This window comes from Musca domestica, unplaced genomic scaffold, assembly GCF_030504385.1.
Source record: "Musca domestica strain aabys unplaced genomic scaffold, Musca_domestica.polishedcontigs.V.1.1 14, whole genome shotgun sequence".
Classification (NCBI taxonomy): Eukaryota; Metazoa; Arthropoda; class Insecta; order Diptera; family Muscidae; genus Musca; species Musca domestica.
In genome coordinates, this window is record NW_026712192.1 from 10,479,306 (window position 1) to 10,499,002 (window position 19,697).

Consider the following 19,697-nt stretch of genomic DNA (forward strand, 5'->3'; position numbering starts at 1 on the left):
TAATTGGTCCATTGTCAAAATTAAACCAAATAAAAATTTTAAACGTTCTTTCAAAAATTTGTGTTAAACGCGCAGTAAATTTGTTAAATGTTACCGTTAACAATCAAGTTTAAATTGTCTTCTTCTGATTGTTTTCTAGGAATTTACCTCATATCCCCTATAGGAGCATTGAGAAGTTATGTTAGATATATTCCTAGAAATCAAACATATGAAGGCAAACTGGGATTGACGTAAGCCTATTTGTGACTCAGTAATTTTAGTCCCTCTTAATATGATACTACATTTCAGATACTTCAGTACTTATTGATGCTTTAGGCTCCCATTATATAAAATTTTGTTACGTTATTGTGTTTTTTTTTTTTGTAAAAGTGGATAGAACATGCTTCAGAGTATTTTTAGTTACAATATCAGAATATTTTATTTTTTATTTATTTTTAAACTTTTTTTATTCATAAAATTGGCACAAAATTTTAAAAGTTCGATTTCAGGTCCTTTATTCAATATAATTGTCATTTTGAGGGCTATTTCTGCAGCAATGCTCCCTAGAATTGGGGACATAGTCAAATTTGCTAACAAAATTAAGAAGAATTTATTGTATTACAGGACTGCAGGGATTGGGAAGAGTACTCAAAAAAAAACTGGTCGTATGTAGGCAGGTTGACTGTGAAGACGATGAATCAATAATCGACAATAAATTTAGAAAATCTGACCCATTGGTCTTAGAAGAAATAAGATAAAAATAAGTAAAAAAGCTGTAAGTTCGGCCTGGCCGATCTTTGAATACCCTCCGAATTTGAAAAAAAATTAAATTCGTTAAAAATTCCTTTAAAATTTTAAAAATAACGAATAAAGCTGTTATATTAGGTTCTATACGACGACCGGGTATGCGACTTTTGTCATAAGCCATTAAAATATTCAAATGCGAAACTTAAAAAAAAATCGGTGAATAATATAGCTAAAATCATCAAAATACCGAATATCAGAAGGTGGCGTTATATGGAGACTATACGAAGACGTGGACCTGTTCAGACAATTTTCTATTATAGGCTTTCATATCCATTACGAACTTCAAATACTAAATTTGAAACAATTCCGGTGAATAATGTCGCTAAAATCATAAAAATACCGAATATCAGGAGGTGCCGTTATATGGAATTATACGAGGATGTGGACCTGCACAAACAATTTTCTGTCTTAGGCTGTAGTATCCATTACCATTATCTTTAAATATCACATTTGAAACAATTCCGATGGATAATGTCGCTAAAATCATCAAAATACCGAATATAGGGAGGTGTCGCTATATGGGGACTATACGAAGAGTTGGACCTGCACAGACAATTTTCTGTCGTAGGCTGTAGTATCCATTACGAACTTCAAATACCAAATTTGAAACAATTCGTATGAATATTGTACCCAAAATATTACTAATATATAGGGCCTATACGAAGACCTGGACCTGGATGGACAATTTGCTATCATAAACTTTATTTTCCATTAGGAACTCTAAATTTGAAACAACTCCGGTGAGGGAGTAAAGTGCTTGAAAATAACTTCTAGTATGGATTTTTAGACAATTCTATTGAAAATGTAGCTAAAACAATCAAAATACCGAATATAAGGAGGTATCGATATGTGGGGGATATACGATATCATGCACTTATATAGACAATAATCTTCCAGGGGGTAAATTACTCCGAAGGAAATACACACGCAGTACGCTAGTGACATCCAAGGACGGGCTGGACGTACACTGTAAGGAAATTCTCGACCTCATGGATGAGATTCCACCAAGTGGTTGCAGCCTAATGGACCTCACTGACGACTTAATGAATAATATAAACTTCCGAGGGATTTAGACTGGACATAGACAGTGGAGAAATCCTCAAACTCATGGATGACATCTCACCAAGTGGTAATAAACTTCCAAGGAACAGCTCATTTCTAGGAGGTATTTAGAGATGTAATATTTTACAAAAATGACAAGATTTTACCTATCCGCAAATTCGTGGATAGGAGGGATCCAAATTTGCATACCTAGAAGGAAAGTGGCACCAGCCTCTTTGATTTGTTTGAATATTGAATTGCGATATTTTTCTTTTGAAAGTTTTTATAGATCTTATCGTAGAGGACAGAATAGCAGGACTCACTATATGGGTCTAACGAAACAACATTAGGTAAAAATATTCCAAAAAAAAAAAAAAAAAAAAAAAAAAAAACACATTACCAAGTAATAAGTAACTTCGGCAAAGAGTGTTCACGCTTGTGTTTGAGACTCCATTTTTTGGATAAAGAAAGACAATAAAATACAATAAGTTGTTGATGGATAAAAATAAATAAATAGAAGAAGTGGTTTAAAAAAAAGAAGACGTATTTGTCGGCTTTTAGTGGCCAGAAAAAAACTTTTTCAGGTGCCGGGGCCTGGTAAAAGTATTCATTTAGTAGGTTAATTAATAAATAGCTACGATTGCCAAATATTTAAAAGGAAACCTATTATTTGGTAATGGGATCTTTTTCTGGTTCAGATTCATGGTTTCGGAGTTAGAGTTTAGAACAAAAACAAAAAAAAAAAAAAAAAAAAAAAAACACGACAATTATCAATAATAGTTCTTTCTGTTTTTCCCATTCCAAGTTATACAATTTTTCTGTTATTTTATAATGTCTGGAGATAAAGAAGGACTTCAAGCTAGAGGAAAATTAATTTTCTTTTGGAAGGACTTTTCACATTTCCAGTCGGCTATAATGAAAATCCACTGCAGTATTCGTCAAATCAAGAGCTGCATCCATTTAAAGGGTTTTTCGAAACGCTAACCCTTGTTAGATTCACTCTGAGAGCACTAATTGACCCAGAATGTACCGGATAAATGTCCAAATTAGATGGCAATCCTTTAAATCAAAAGCTCAGCCAATCATAAGCTGACAACCATGCTGCTCAGCCAAATTCGCTTAGTAAATAGTAGTAAAAGAGAACGTCATATGTGTGTGTGTTCTCTTCTCTTTATTGTAAAACTAGTGCAATAGAGTACTATATTGCAGATTCTGGAACACATCTATAAATACCTCAAAATATTCATCATAGTCTCTATAAAGAATATCATGCATATTGGGGATCAGCATAAAATTCCAGGTTCCTTAACGTCCCCCGACTGTCTGTTGAAATCTAGAGAGAACCAACATTATTTTAAATGTATTTTTGAAATTTGGTTCTAAAGTTTGTATTTCCTAGGGTAATGGTTTAGAAAATGGCTACATCGGTCCACGTTACATTTTAAAGCAACAGCTTACATTTTTTAAAGCAATTGTCTAAAAATCCATACTAGAAGTTCTTTCTAAGCAAATTTTGTATTTGAAGTTCCTAATAGGTACTACAGCCTGTGACGGAAAATTGTTTGTGCATGTTCAGGTCTTCGCAATGCCTCCATATAACGGTATCTTTAAATATTCGGTATTTTGATGATTTTAGCAATAATATTCACCGGAGTTGTTTGAAATTTCGTATTTGAAGTTCGTAATGGATACTACAGCCTAAGACAGAAAATTGTTCCTGCAGGTCCAGGTCTTTGTATAGCCCCGATATAACGGCTCCTCCGAATATTCGGTATGTTGATGATTTTAGGTACAATATTCACCGAAATTATTTGAAATTTCGCATTTGAAGTTCCTATTAGGTACCTGTGACTAAAAATTGCGTATACAGGTCCAGGTCTTCGTATAGCCCCGATATAAAGGTACCTTATTATTATTAAGTTCGTAAATGTGCCATGTAGGTCCATGTTTTCATAAAGCCCCCAACGGTACCTCCCAATATTCGGTATTTTAATGATTTAGGGATTTCTTTTTGTATTTAAGGTTCGTAATAAGTACTATAACCTATGATTTCGTTTGGCACCCATATAACAATACTTCCCTATATTCGGTATTTTGATGATTTTAGTGGTATTTTTCACAAGAATTGTTTCGAATTTCGTACCACAACAAATTACTTATGTAGGAACAGGTTTTCGTATAGCCTTGATATAAGGGGTACCTTTTGAGAGGTATTTTTCTACGGAATCATTTTGAAAATTTTCAGGTTCCTTCAAAATGGTGTTTATTTGCCAAAGGGGTCTGCTGAAAATGTGCACCTTCGGTTGGCCACCAGAACTCAATCGCCGGCCATGGTGATGGTGTGGGCCGCCGTAACAGCCAATGGTCGCTCTTCGCTCGTATTAATCGATCATGGCATCAGAATAAATGCCGAATATTATCGCGAAAATATTCTGGAGGGAGTATTAAAGCCTTAGGCACGCAAACATTTCGGCCGCAGACCTTGGACATTCCAACAGGACTCAGCACCATCGCACTCAGCACGCGTCACCCAAGAATGGTTACAAAATCAGGTTCCTCGCATCATTTCCAAAATCTCCGGATACCAATCCGTTGGACCATTGTGTCTGGAGTATTTTGGAAAGCAAGGTTGGCACTAAAAATACCAAAGTGTCGATCACCCAAGTAAACGCTTCGCCGGGAATGGACCGAAATACCGCAGAGCAACACCGAGCCGTTTGAAGGCCATAATTCGTGCCAAAGGTGACTAATTCGAACAAATCTAAAATTATTCTAAAGTTTGATGCTATTTTCGACATTTTTTGCTTTCATTCAATAAAATTAAAAAAAAAATGTAAAAGTTATGGCGTTTGACTTTGTTGCAGCTTTTTTTATCTCACCCTATTTAAAGTTCGGCTCGGCTGAACTGAGCTGCTTTTTTTATTTTAATTTTTTTTTTTTTTTGGAGGTTTTTCGTTGGCAATGATTATTTCTCCATATGTCTATGGACTTAGACTGACAGTTGATGCCGATCGCCTTAATATAATATTTGATAAGTAATGCCTTCTTATTGACCTTGAAACGAAACACTTAAGAAAGAATTGATAAATTGTCTTCGATTGAAGAGAGAATTTATTCTACTTCCGTTTAATGGTTTATTAAATGTAGAAATTTTAACTATTCTGAAAAATAATACAATTTTATTAACATTTCTATTTTTTTTTGAAATGCCATAATTACATTTTTCTTGGCAAATACCATTTTTTTGGACAGGACGTATCTCATATTTTGTGGTCTATAAAATATATATTTAATAATGGAGAGTTCGACAAAGAATAAAACGCGAAATCCTCTTTTAAATTGATCTAAATTAAATAATTCTTTTAAAAAAATTATCTTTGTATGTTATTTAATTTATAATATATTTACTTTTTTATAAATTTTTATATAATTTTATGTTTTTATCATATTTATATTTTTATTATATATTTGAAATTTTATTAAAAATAATTAATTAATTAAAAAAATTGGTGCATTTTCAATTTCATTCACTATGGGATTAGTTTTTTTTTTCTTTAATAAAGGTGTGAAGAGCTGTTAAAAAGGATATAAAAGCCGTTATATTTCAAGAGATAGAAAAAATATATATTTAAAGTGAACATTATCAAATTAATAATTGTTGTTTGTTTGTTTTTGTTGGTATTAAATCGAGTTAAACATAACCAAATAATGAAACGAGCAGAAGTTAAGAAAAAATAGAAAACGTAATTATAATAATAATAATCATAAGAAGAAGAATAGTAATACAAAATCACATTTGCAATAACGGATTAACAGGTAATACATTTGGATGAGGGAGAGCCACAAGTTTGGTGGTGGTGGGGGTTTTACAGGGTAACACTGGCGAGAATTGCTGGTGGAACTTGGATTTAAAGGTTGTTTTAATCTTTTTCTTTTCAATTTAACACACGTCCATACACACACACACACAATTGTATCTCTTCAAATACTTTCACTCCTTCGCTGTTTGATGTGAAATGATTTGTTCTCTTTTTTTCCACTCTTTACTCTTTCACTCACAATTCACAATTGTATTCACAGATTTATGGTGTGAGATGGTGGATGGTGGATGGTGACATTGGTGTTGGTAAGAAAGTCTAGTGTTTGACACAATAAACATAAACACAAAAAGGAAAATACTTTAAACAACATAATATCTGATAACAACAAAAGCACACGACAACAAAAAGAAAACATAGAATTTTGAATTTTAAAAAAAAATAATTAATTAATAAAACAACATTAAAATAATACATAAAGCATTTGTTTGGATATACAGGGGGTAGAAATAGAGGGTTTAGGTTTTTGTTTGTACAACATTGATTTGTTTTGCAACAAGAATAAAAAATTAAAATCCAAAATAAAAATAATTATTAATTAAATGAAAATTTAATATAAACTAAATATGTAACATATAATAATAATTTAATAAAATTGATTTCTTAAATAATTATTAAAAATGGCTACAATTTTACAACTCAAATCTACATTAGAAATCTACAATGTGGCTTGACCGTGGTATAGAAAAATAGTTTATCTCAGAATTTTCCATTTTTTTCTAAGAAAAAAAAAAATAATTTTATTTGTTGGATATTTTGAAATTTAAAAGTTCGAGTCAAATTCAAAAATCTTCAGATATTGCGCTTAGGGAGGATGTACATTCAACTGAATTGGAAAAGGGGTTTCAATAAAACAAATGTAGCAAACTTTTGCCGCAGATTGTAAAACAAAATTTGAATAGGTTTTCAAGGTATAGCCGCTAGATAGTAATATTTATTTCCCTCGATGTTGGTTAATGTCTTCACAATCCCTATGAGGCATTGGAAAGTCCATATATACGCCGATGTCATGTTTAAATATTTGGCCTTTTGAGATATGGGTGATTTCTAGGGTTTTTTGTATGCTCTTATTGAATTTGTAGCCAGTCTTCGGGTATCTCTCCTAATTTTCGAGAAATCTCCGAAAAAAACAACAAACTTGCAATAAAAATTCATTCGAAAAATCAAAATTAATTTTTTTTTGAGTTAGAAATTGAGGATAAGAAAAGTTTGCATACATTTGGTCCTAAGGTTTTTGGTAAGCTCTTAATGAATTTGTAGCCAATCTTCGGGTATCTGTTCTAATTTTCAAGAAATCCCCGAAAACAACAACAAATTTGTATTAAAAATTCATTTAAAAAATCAAATTTTTTTTTTTTTTGATTTAGAAATTGAGGATCAGAAAAATTTGAATTAATTCGTTTCATGACGCCGAAGATATTTTCTAGTTTTAAGCCCTCAGTCTAATGGCTATAGGAGGTAGACAACATTTGATAGGCCAGAATTTGCCTCACCGAAATTTGGATCTAGTTTAGAAATGGAACCCAAAAGTTCCAAAGTTTCGAATATATCTTCAATAGAAATTGAAGGAAAAAAAATTGCAACTGCCTGAGGATAAGTACGAAGATAGATAATATAGGTAGATTTCTTGTGGTTCCCTTTTAATTTCTAAGTCGACTTTCAATTTATTCATTAACCGATTTGTGATACTAACCGGTATAAAAGTCGATTTTTACCTCTGGATTACGAAAAAAAAGCAAGTCAAATGATATCAGTCGATGTAGCCAACAGGTGTATACCCTCGGTCAATGTTCGATTATTTAAATAAATATTGACTTGTGTTATAATTGTTGAAATTGTTGACCCTCTATGGGGTAGGTTCCGAATGAATGGGTCAATATTGTCCATTTCGTTACATCCTTCATTTTATATGAGATATGTGATAATTTTTAAAAATTGTTCAAATGTGCGTGAGGTACCCGATATAGTCGACTAAAGTACTCGATTACATACTTCGTCTAATACAGATATAAATATTGGTATAGGCAAAACTACAAGAAAATCGAAATTTTATGCGAAATCATAAATTCCATATTCATCTCAGGTGTCCTGTTGAGGGAATTATGTAGATCTAGCAAGTTGTAAAGAATCGCTGACTTGTTTTGCAAGATAAGATAATAGATAAAAGTATTGAAAATTGTGACTCTTTGTGGAAGAGGTACCAGAAGGGGTTCGCAGATACAAATGATCAGTGTTGGCAAAAATGTTTGCATGCTTGAAATTTGAAGAGAGTAGGATGCTTTTTTTCATTTACTTTGAGCGTTTTATTTTTCAAAATCTTAAATCCTATGTGGGGGAGCTATCAGAAGAAATGATCCGATTTATATCATATTTATAACTGATCTTGTGTTGATGAATATATTGAGATGTACCAAGTCAGAATAAAATTGGATGTTATTTTCGCGTTTTATGAGCTTTATGGGTATTCAAAAATTTTACCCTTTATGGGGGAGGTACCAGAAGGTGTGGATCGATATATCTCATCTTCACAGCAGATTTTGTGTTAGTAGAAATAATGGGCTGCGTGAAATACGAAGAGAACCTGATGCTTTTTTTCGGATTCTATAATCGTTTATGTTATTCAAAACTTCGACCCTATGTGGGGAAGTATCAGAAGAAATGGTCCGATCTCGACCATTTTTATAACAGATCTTTTGTTGATGGAAATGCTGAGATGTCTGAATAGAATCGTGTTTTTTATGCTTCACGGGGATTCAAAATTTTGACCCTGTGTGTGGGGGGTACCTGAAGGAGTAAACTATACAAGTCCGTCTTCACACCAGACCTTGGGTTAATAAAAATATTGTGATGTGTGTAATTTGAAGACAAACGGACACATACATCACATTTTATAAGAGTTATAATTATTCAAAATTTTGACCCTTTGTGGGGAAGGTTTTTGATGGACCGATATTGTCCATTTTCGCACCTGACCTAGCACTGATGCAAATATTAGGATTTGCAAAGTTGGAGAAAAATCGGACATTTTTTGTTCTCTTTCTGTGCAGTCAATTTTTTTTGGAAAATTTCGACCTTTTGTAGGGTAGATATCAGAAGGAGAGGACCGATATTGTCCATCTCCGAACTCGATCTAAGTTTGACCATAATACGATGTACCAGGTTTGGATCAAATCTGATACCCCCTCCGAGGGTTATCGTGCGCACCAGCCAAACGGATGGACAACCCTAGATCGACTCCAAGTGTCCTGAAACGGATTTGGTCCGAAGAGATCTAAGGTCTAAAACCGTTATTTCGATTAGAAACGTTTTGGCCGTATTAAATGATATATATCCTCGCTTGCCATAATGCTGGGGGTATAAGAACGCCACTCCATATTGCCTGCAACAATTGAAAACAACTAAAATTTGTGAAAATCATCTGACAGAAGTTACATTTCGAAGTGTGGAACCCTATTTTCAATTATACCCTCGACAGCACAGTGGTATAATGTCTTCGTTCATTCGTTTTCTACATGCAGAAGGAATCGACAAAAACCCATAATTCCTTTTGGTGATCTGCATAGAATCACACTTGGAGTAAAGTTATGATTTTCGGTACGTCTGTTTCATGTATTTTTGCTGGTACAGTACATAACGCATTTACAGATGAAATTTGGCGGGTAATTTTTTATTTGACTTAAGGACAAACCCATTTGAAATACGTTCTAATCGGTCCCGATTTAAATAAAAATCTCATCATCTCATATATATTCGGATGGATTTTTATATCAAATTTAATGGAAATCGGCCCAGATATATCTAAAGCTCATATACATTTTCTTGATTTGATATGTAAGTCTTACAACGGCGTATCCTGCCCTCCTAAACAAAGATATTGGATACAAGACACAGTCTAGAAATAACTTCACCAAATTTTGTCGACATCGGATCAGATTTTGATATAAATAGTTTGGGAAATTCTGTGAAAATAGGTTGAAATAAAACTATAGATACTATATATCTGCTTCATTCGATTTAATTTTTATCTTCCCTAAAGCCGTAAGATACACTCCATAACACTAGAAATACCTTCTCCAAATTTTGTCGTGATACTAAATATGATTGGTAGTGTAGGGTATCATAAAGCCGGAACGCACGATTTATGTAACTTTTTTTAATGGTTTTCAATTAAAAACAGTCCAAAAATTAATGAAAGTTATAGTATGCTTACTATGCTATGACAATTTACACTCTTGAGAAAAATTTTATTTTTCTAAACTAATTGAAGCGCAATTTTAGTCTAAGATTTGGAATTTTCATGGCAAGTTCATGTTTTACTTCATTATAAAAAATGATCGAAGTTATGTGTCTAAATTTAGTGAAGGAAAATAAATAGCTATTTTAAAATTAATTTTTATTCCAAAGCAATAAAAGGATTTATCTAAACAATAATTAAAATAAACTTCGTTCAATTTTATATAAAAAAATAAATTTAAAACTAATAATTTTTAATATAATTATGTTTTTAATATATATTTATTTTAAAATTATAAATAGTGTATTTGTTATTGCTATTATGGATTGAACTAAACTAGAATACTTATAACATTGTACTGCGGTGAAATCCTCTACTGGTTGCTTCATTTACTTTGCTTTCTTTTTTTTTTTTGCTTTTGTTATTTTATTTTTAAATACAAACCAACCGTTTTTAGCTCTGTTTTGAAATATCTTACCACAAAAACCCAAGAGGAACAAAAAAATAATATTTTTATTTAATACTTTGTGTGGTCATTTTAACACTTTTTTCGTATGTTTAATGTTTTTACAGAAGAAGAGAGACTGAGAGAGAAAGAGAGAGACCGTGAGAAAGGGGAAATGGGAACAACAACAGATGAAGAAGAAGAATAAACCCATTTATGTTAGGTGAGATAGTTGTTATTGTTATTATTGTTTTTTCATTGTTGTGTTGTTTAGTCAACAGTCTTGACAGCAACAACAATAACAACCGTGCTAACAACGACCGCGATGACATTGCAAACAATTCAATTGTTACAATTGAAATCAAAATACGGCTTTTGGTTGCGTTTCCTGTTTGAGAGAGGAGAGCAGGCGGGGAAGGTCATTTGGTTATTAGAATAGCCAATAACAAAAAAAAAGGTAAACACTGGCAGGAGAGGGAGAGAGAAAGAATAACGGCATAAGGTAACACCTACTGCTTGATTGCCACCACCATCATCAATCAAGCAGGCAAGCCCCCTGTTGTCATCAAGTGTTGGCGTAGCTGAAGAAGAAGAAGACGGAGGAAGAAGACGATTTTCCCACCGAACGGGAAATGTGAGGTGTCAAAAAGGTTTCATTATTGCATGGTTTGTTTCCGTTTCCGTTTTGTTGGGCGGCCAAAGAAACAATATCAGCCATACGTTTCTGGTTCTCTCTCCCACACATACAGTCTCTCGCTCTCTCTCTGGTTTTCATCGGTTAGACCACACAAACACACAATGTGGCGGGCGGCAAAACAAACAACTCTTTGCAATCTAATTACTCAGAGATTGAGTTATTTTTTTGTTATTTTAAATTGTTGGCTTTGGTTATGGCGTTTTGTTCGATTCAATTTCTGTGTTCGGTTTTGGCTTGTCGTTTTTCGTTTTTGTTTTGGTTCATTCGTTAGTTCGGTACGGTTTCGGTTTTGGCAGTTCCGGTTAAATGTGTTTTGCTTTGGACTTGGCTTTGCGGTAGTGTTCGAGGGGCTGGTCTGGTTGGTGTTTTGTTTTTGATTTTTTTTTCAGATTTTTTTGTTTTGTTTTGGGATACTTACCACCATGCCGCAGGTTAATGTTATGCCACGTCCACAGTATGTGTTTGGCACAATGTCACCATAGCCCACACAGAGAAATGTTATGGCTGTCAGCCACATGGCATTTAGCAAATTCGCGTGCTCTTCGTCGTGGAATCTGTGTGTGTGTTTTCGGATGGTTTGTTTGATTTTGTTAACAACAAATGCAATTTGCCAACAACAGCAACAACAAAATTTGTTGTTTTCGTTTTCGAATTCGATTTTTTTTTGTTTTGGTTGGCAGATGATTTTCAGTTTCGATGGCGGTGGCGGTTGTGTTTTTGTGGTTGTTGTCATGTTGTATGGATGGATGAAAGGGTGGATCGCAAGCGTCGGGGGTGTCATAAATTTCATTTATATTTTTCCGATTGTGGTGATTTTCAAATATCAATTTCATTTTGTGATAATCAATTGGCATTTTCCCCGTAACAACAACAACGACACAGATATAATAATTTATTAATTTTTCCAGAGTTAGATGATGGCCGCACACACACACGCATTTGGGGGACATACATACAAACAACAACATTTCATATCAATTTAGTTAAATTATTTTTTTGGTGATCATGGTGGCCAGGATGGTTTGTTTTTGTTGGAATTTCATTTTTAATTAATTTGTTGAATTAATTTTAGTTGATTGCGATTTTTTTGGGCAGGGTGTGGTAGTGGGTGGTGGTATCACATTGGTGTTGATTGGTTTCATAGAAGTTGTTGTTGTTGTTTTTTGTAGTTGATGTTAGACAAGTAGCAGTCAGTGGTGGCAGTAGTTTTGATTTGATTTTAATTTTTTTGCGGTTTTTGATTTTCGTTTTCATTTTTTTTATTTTATTTTTTTTTTTTTTGAATTTTGGACAAGTAGAATATGGATGGTGGCAGACGAGGTAGGTAGATTATGGGCCGAAAAAAGTGAAAGAAAAACAAATAAATAAATTAAAAAACAATAGAGTTGAGTGATGTTATTATGTGAATTATATTGTAATTACTATTTATTTTTTTGTTTTTTATTTTTAATTTTCAACTTAAATTCTGATCTAAATTACATTTACATTTCATACTATTGGGTTGTTCTTTTTTTTTTGGTTTAAGGGGGGCGGATGGTACTTTTCTGGTATAGAACAAACAACTTTTACTTGATTTTTTGTTTTGGTTTTTTTTTGGAACTTAATACTCAACACATAGAAAATAAAACAAATCGGACAAAAACAAAGAATTTTTGTAGACAGTAACACAAAAAAAAAAAATAATAATAATTCTTACAAAATTTACAAAAAATTAATAATAAAATATATAAATAACTATTTATAAAAAAAATAAAACTAAAAAAAATAAAAAAGCTCTTTTCATTTGTTAATTAAGAAAAAAATATTAAAATTAATTATTTTATACAATTTTTATATACATTTTTTCTGAAGCAGAATTTTTTTTTTCCGGAAAGAAGACGAAACATTGAGTTTATAGCTCATTAATGTCGATTATATCAATATCTAATAAAACGGTGATATAGGACTTGCTCAAAAATAGCAAATTTTCTGGTGCATAAGGCGATACAAAATCCGATCCTTTAGTCGAAAGGATTTCGTCGAAACCGATTCTTAAAATATTGAATTAGTAAGTGGATATATTAAACAATTAATAAAGCTGCTAAAACTTGAAAATTTTCAACAAATTCGGAAAATGTCATTTAAATAATGACCTTCATATGGAGGCTATACGAAGACTTGGACCTGTATAAGTAATTTTTTGTCATAGGCTGTAGTACCCATTAAGATCTTCAAATACGAAATTTAAACAATTCCGCGAATGATGTCGCTGAAATAATCAAAATATTGAATGAAAAAAACTTTTAATTTTATAATTTGAAATCATGTATTACAGCGAGTTGCATTTAAAGCTGCAAGTGCCGCAGAAAACGATGCTAAAATGTGCTTAAAAATTTTAAAGCGAAAATTATCGTTGGGTACGTTATTACGAGGCAATACTGCAAAGTTGGCCTACCTTCCAAATTTGGCCAAGAAACACTTATAAAAAAAAATAAAATTTTCAAACGAAATGAAGATAAACCTCATAAAGTTCGGTCAGGCCGAATTTTTAATACCCTCCACCATGAGGTAAAGAAACCCTTTAAACATAAAAGTACCGGAATTTAATATTGGAACCACTTCCATTTTTTGCCAGTGAAATTGGTTGGTTCCGATTTCTATTGCGTGTTTTAAATACTAAATTTGAAAAAAAATCTGTTAAAAATGTGTCCAAAATCACCAAAATACCAAATATTCGGAGGCACCATTTTAGGCGAGAAATAATATAATAATTCTAGTAATTCTTTGTCACAGAAGAATTAACCCATCATAAACTCTACATACCGAAATTTAAGCGATTCTGCTGAAAATATGGGTAAAATTATCGAAATACCGAATTTCGGAAGGAACCGAAATCTGCAATGATTTGCCATTACAAATTGTTAGTATCAAATGTTAAACAATTCAAAGTGTGTCTTGAATTGTCAAAATACCGAATACCAGGACGTACCGTTAAATGGGGGCTACAGGAAACCGTGGATCTAAAGTACTCAGAGAACCGAATTTATGCTTTTTCAATTTTACTCGGAAGATAGCGAGATTTCTGATAAGCCGTTTTGTGTTGTCGTTTGGAGGTAGTGACTTTGAGAAATATAGTAAATATAGGCTGCAAACCTTGGAACGAATAGGAGTTCCCAATACGGGCTACACGATTTTCAAAAGATTAACCCACATTATGTGAGGCAGAGGAATAAATGACCCTATATAGATTAATACAAATATAATGATTTTCGACTTTTAGATACGCGTTATATGCCAATCAGGACTTTTAGAACTTTGGACGCTTGTGGAGAAGGCTTTCACTGCTGTGTTTATTGAGATGAATTGGGGATTGATTTTACTATTCACTCTTATGTTTTATTTGAGAGCGCTTCCGTTTCATTCTTGTTTGAAAAAAAAGGGAGGGAGTCGAATCTATCAAAATAGAGTAAAAGTTCATACAACGGTTTAACAAAAACTAAAAGAGTGAAAAACTAAAAGAGTGAGCAAATTTTGTTCGCACTCTAAAACGAGCGAAGCATAGGAGTGAGCATGCGTCGAACGATGTCGAACTTTTTTCTAGAAGTTTTACTCTATACTCGAATTCGAGCGGGAGCACTCCAGATTTGGTTATCCAAGATTTGGTTATGGGTACCAGAAGAATTGTACCGATATTTGGTGTTCTCAGTGGAATACAATGTTAGGTATAATCTCTAGTTAGGTTCCATGATATCTCCTGATTTTAGTATTTTAGAGGTTTCTGTCTCAAATTACAGCCCAATCAGCTGCTTTTTGATATTTAAAAAATATTCAATTAAAGGATAGTCCTCATATAACGAAACTTTAATTTTTTGGCATTTGAAGCATAGTCAAACAGACCCTAAGTGAAGTGTTCACATGGTGTAGGGTATAAAAAGTTTGGCCCAATAGAACTCAATGTTGTATTTATTAGTTTTTCTTTTTTTCCATATTACGATACTATCCAGGTCTTCTTTTCCAGTCAATAATTTCAATAAATCTAAGTGGAGGTAATCGTGTTGGATTATTACAGCAAATCCCTTAGAGGGGTTTCCATTGCATTTTTTACAATTTTAACCATTGACAATCCGAACCATTGAAAATATATTGAATGTTTTCTGGGAAAAGACCCTTAGAAACTAAGATACCAAATAAGGGACAAATCAATTGAGGAAAGTGGCAAGGGCCCGGTAATAAGTGAAATCTGGACATAAATTCTTATGAGGATTATACCAAAATGTGAGCCTGCATAAAAAGTTGTTTTACAAAGATGGTTTTTTCTTACTAAGAATTCCTATTACCAAAATTTGCCTAAAATAAGTATGAAATAAATGGCTAAAAATTTGTACAAATAACTCTACAAGTAACCCAAATGCCTTTGCGGCCCTCTGTGTATGGTTAAGGTTATATGTATGTATAGGACCCTAAAAAGTTTGGCCTGGAAGCCCAAGCCTACTGGGATCTTTAATTTGCTAACCGAATACTATCACCTCTTTCTCCACCAGCAGACCATGACAAGAAAATCGCACAGTGTTATTTGTGGGTAGATATGAAAGGAGGTGGTGGTAGCAAAATTGGATTCTTTTGCGCTTTGCGTTTTTTTTTTTGAGGTTCTTGTTCATTTTTGGGAGGTTCACGAAGGAGTGGATATTGAATAAATTTCACCTTACTTTCCTCAACAGCCACACGAAATTGTTGTGAGTTACTGGACAGTTGATTCTACTACTAGTGCAGATAAATCTAAATCACTGCAAAAGTTCTACTCTCGAACTTCTTCTATTCATCGCGACGTTCGAAATTTATAATAAAAAAGTTGGCGGACTGGGTAATGTACGTTTTTGAGCAGGCTACCATTTTTTTAAACAATTTTTAAAAAAAAGTTATTTTTGTGCCTTATTTTCGCCCCAAACATTCAAAACCACTCTTGAACATTAATGCTGTGTATTACTAGGTTGAACCTTCAGAGAGGCTTCTTTTGTGTCTAAGTAATGCTCAATGCCAGTTGTCTTTCTAGTACGTAAATATAAACTGTGGTTAAATATAGAGCTAAGAAACCCCACATACCCATCATCAGATTATTGTAGTCAAGCCATTTTTAAACGAATCCAAAAAAAAATATATTATATTATTAGTTTTATCTCTGAAGTTTTTAGTCATGCAATCGTGTAAATATGTGGAATATGGGATCTGTAATATACAAAAAAATTTAGATTACCATTTCAATTCTAAATCCTTGCCTTACACTCCATATATTTTGTGAGGATTAGTTCCTCTGCTCAACGTTTTTAAAGGCGAACTCAATGAGAACTCAAAATGCTAAATGTATACCAAGTCAGTTTTTAATTGTTGCCAAAATCTTGAAAATACCCAAAATCAGGATATACCTAATATGGGATTGATATCAAATAGATCATCAATATTAACATTTTTATGGTACTATATTCTTTCCTTCGAACCTGACTTCATCGATATTGATCGTATGTGGATGGACAAAATACCTGCAGACTTTTCTTTATTAAAAATATTTTTCGCTTGCAAATATACAAAAAAAAAAAAAACCTGTTCAAATTTTGTAACAACATATTTTGTTATCACCTTCTTCTTTTTCAAAAATTCTGCTTCAGAAATAAAAATGTATATAAATATTGCAATGAATGGATGAGAGTAAAAGACCTAACCATATCTCCTAAATAAAAATGCCAACAAACAAATATCCGTTTGCCGTTTGTCAGTTTTGTTGTTTTCGAATACACTGAATTGTAAATATTATTTATTTTGCTACTGAACAAAAAAAAAAAAAAAAAACGAATACACACACAGAAAAATATATCTATTGATATGTAGTTTGATATATTGGTCATAGTTTGAATATTTTGTTTATTCATGCTAGTTTTGTTTTTTTTTGTATTTTTTTTTTGCTTGTAATATTGATATGGTATCCACACACTTAGACACACACACAAAAATATGATGTAAATAAATTAAGAAAAAATGCTGATTGCTATTTTTTTAGTTTTTTACTTTAATTTTTATGAATTTAAACTACACTGAGATATTATGAAAATTATAAATAAACATAAAAAACTAATGATTAAAATATGAATAAATTATTTTTTAAGAACAAAATTGACAAGCTTTGTATATATGAAAAAAATAAAAACATTTAGTTAACTACAAATTTGTTGTTGGTTTGCATTGATTACACCATATTGTTCTTGTTGTTTGTTTGTTGGTTATTATTGTCTGGCAATACGTATGGGTTAGACACTAAGTTACATGTAAAAAATAATTTATTTAAAAATAACAAAGTAAGCGAAATCAAATTTAAAAAAAATATGTAATGTAAAAACAAATGTGAAATCTTAAGAAGATTTATTTTTCATATTTTAAGTATCATCTATCTTAACATTACACCAGGTACATGGTGGCGTATGAGTACAAACAGATAGATATGGCAACAAGTATACGCATTGGCGTCCCATTATCTATTACAGCCCCCATATAACAGTAGCTCTTGGTTTTGGTACATTTAAGGTTTCATCCCCAATTTCTAACCAAATTACTTTTAATTTAACATATCGGGTTCTCAGCGGATAGTTTGACTTCTTTTAGAAAATATTTAATGTAGGTCCGCTTTTTGGGATTGCTCCTTATTCAAAGGTAATTTTTGCTTTGAAATATTTCAAGGGTTTTGTACATACTTTCAACCAAATCAGCTGTATTTAGAATTTTCTGGTTCTCAGTGAATATAAACGCTTGTTTTTGCCACAATAGTATTTTCCATTCGTTGGCAAATTAGACGAATGATAATCTATTTTGGATTATATAATTAATATATTATATATATATATATATAAATATATATATATATAACATATTATATATTAATATTATATAATATATTATATATTTATATTATATAATATAATTGTGTTTTATCTGGCAAACGAACCAAATCTTTTATTTTTGTTGGGTGTTTCAAAAATTAAAAAAAGAAAAAAAAAAAACAGTAAAAAAGTCTTAAAGTCTGGTGGAGCCGACTTTATGATACCCTACACCACTTTGCATATTTAGTATAGCTTCACATAACAAATAAAAGTTTTTATGGTTTTTTTTTTGTTATAATTCAAAGTCCAAAGGAACAAATATATGAGAGGAATATCCTCTTCTGAATCGATTTCTACTAAATATGCCGAGGCATTTGTGTCTTTACCATTCGGGCTGGTATTTCCAATTTGGTGCACAATTAACTTCAAATCGAATAAAGATATATATCGGAGCTATATCCAAATCTGAACCGATCTCGATAAAATTTGACAAAGATATTTCTGAGTTGTATTTGATATTTTTCCCTGAATATCGTTGTTGCAGGGTGCATATTACGGCTGTATATATAGCTATATCTGAACCGATCTTCACGAAATTTGACGCACAAGCTTCTGGACTAGATTCGGTTGTATGTGCCAAATCTCATACCATTTGGGAACACATTAAACGTTTGGTGCACAATAAAAATCACCAAGCGTCCTGCGGAGGACAAAAATAACAAATCGGATGAACAATATGTATGAGGGCTATAGCTATATCTGAACCGATTTCGATAAAATTTGGCATAATTATTTTCAGGCCCAATCTGGTCGTATGTGCAGAATTCCATAATATTTGGGCTAATATTACACGTATGGTGCACAATAAAAAAGCAAATCGGACGAAGATATATATGGGAGCAATATCTAGCACCTCCCGATTTTTGGTGTTTTCAAGGTTTCGGCCCTAATTTCTAACCAAATGAGTAGTAATTTGATATTTTCGGTTTTTTTTTTCAAAAAATAAACAAAAAAGGCCAACATTTAAAGGTCAATTTAGTAGATACCCAAAAAAAAAAAAAATTAACGGTTATATTGGAAATTAATGTGAAGTAGATTATATCAACTATAAATCTTTTTTAAAGTGAGAGTATGGCTTTGGAGCAGCCATGATATGGAATCAGAGGGAACTAATGTGTATATGGAAGGTGTATCCAACTCTGAACTGATTTCCAACAAATCGGATGAAGACATAGTACCAAATATCATGTGCATATGATACGATTTCGAGAAGGATTACATTAAACAAGTTAAAAATCAGTAAGTTCGGCCGGGCTGAAATTTGAATATCATTCACAATTTGAAAGAAATTTACAAATTTTCAAAAAAATTCCGTTGAAAAATATTACCGTTATATGAGGGCTATACAAAGACCTGCGCCTGCATGGACAATTTTCGGTCAAAGACTGTAGCACCCCCTACGAATTTAGAATACGAAATTTGAAACAATTCCGGTGAATTTTATCGCTATAATCATCAAAATATCGAATATAGTGTGGTACCGTTATATGGGGACTATACGAATACGTGGACCTGTATGAGCAATTTTCTCTCATAGGATATAGTATTCATTAGGAACTCCAAAATCCAAAATTTGAAACCTTTCCTTTGAAAAGTATGACACCAATTATCAAAATACGAATATCTGGAGGTACAGTTATATGGGAACCATACCAAAATTTAGATCTATAGTACCATTTCTCTGCCAGAATGTTTCTGGGAGCATATACTGCCA

The 19,697-nt window shown here is 32.3% G+C and overlaps 1 protein-coding gene across 18 annotated transcripts in view; it reads right to left on the reverse strand.

The window, feature by feature from the left end:
* LOC101899720 (small conductance calcium-activated potassium channel protein) overlaps nt 1-19,697 on the reverse strand; it is a 725,164-nt gene that overhangs the window by 51,489 nt on the left and 653,978 nt on the right. For 3 of the 18 annotated variants that reach the window (XM_059119187.1, XM_059119182.1, XM_059119179.1), the window contains exon 10: nt 11,500-11,635. The exons of the other annotated variants lie outside the window; for them this stretch is intronic. In XM_059119187.1, coding sequence (XP_058975170.1) covers nt 11,500-11,635 — 136 coding nt within the window. The remainder of the gene's footprint in view (nt 1-11,499; nt 11,636-19,697) is intronic. 18 annotated transcript variants of the gene reach the window in all.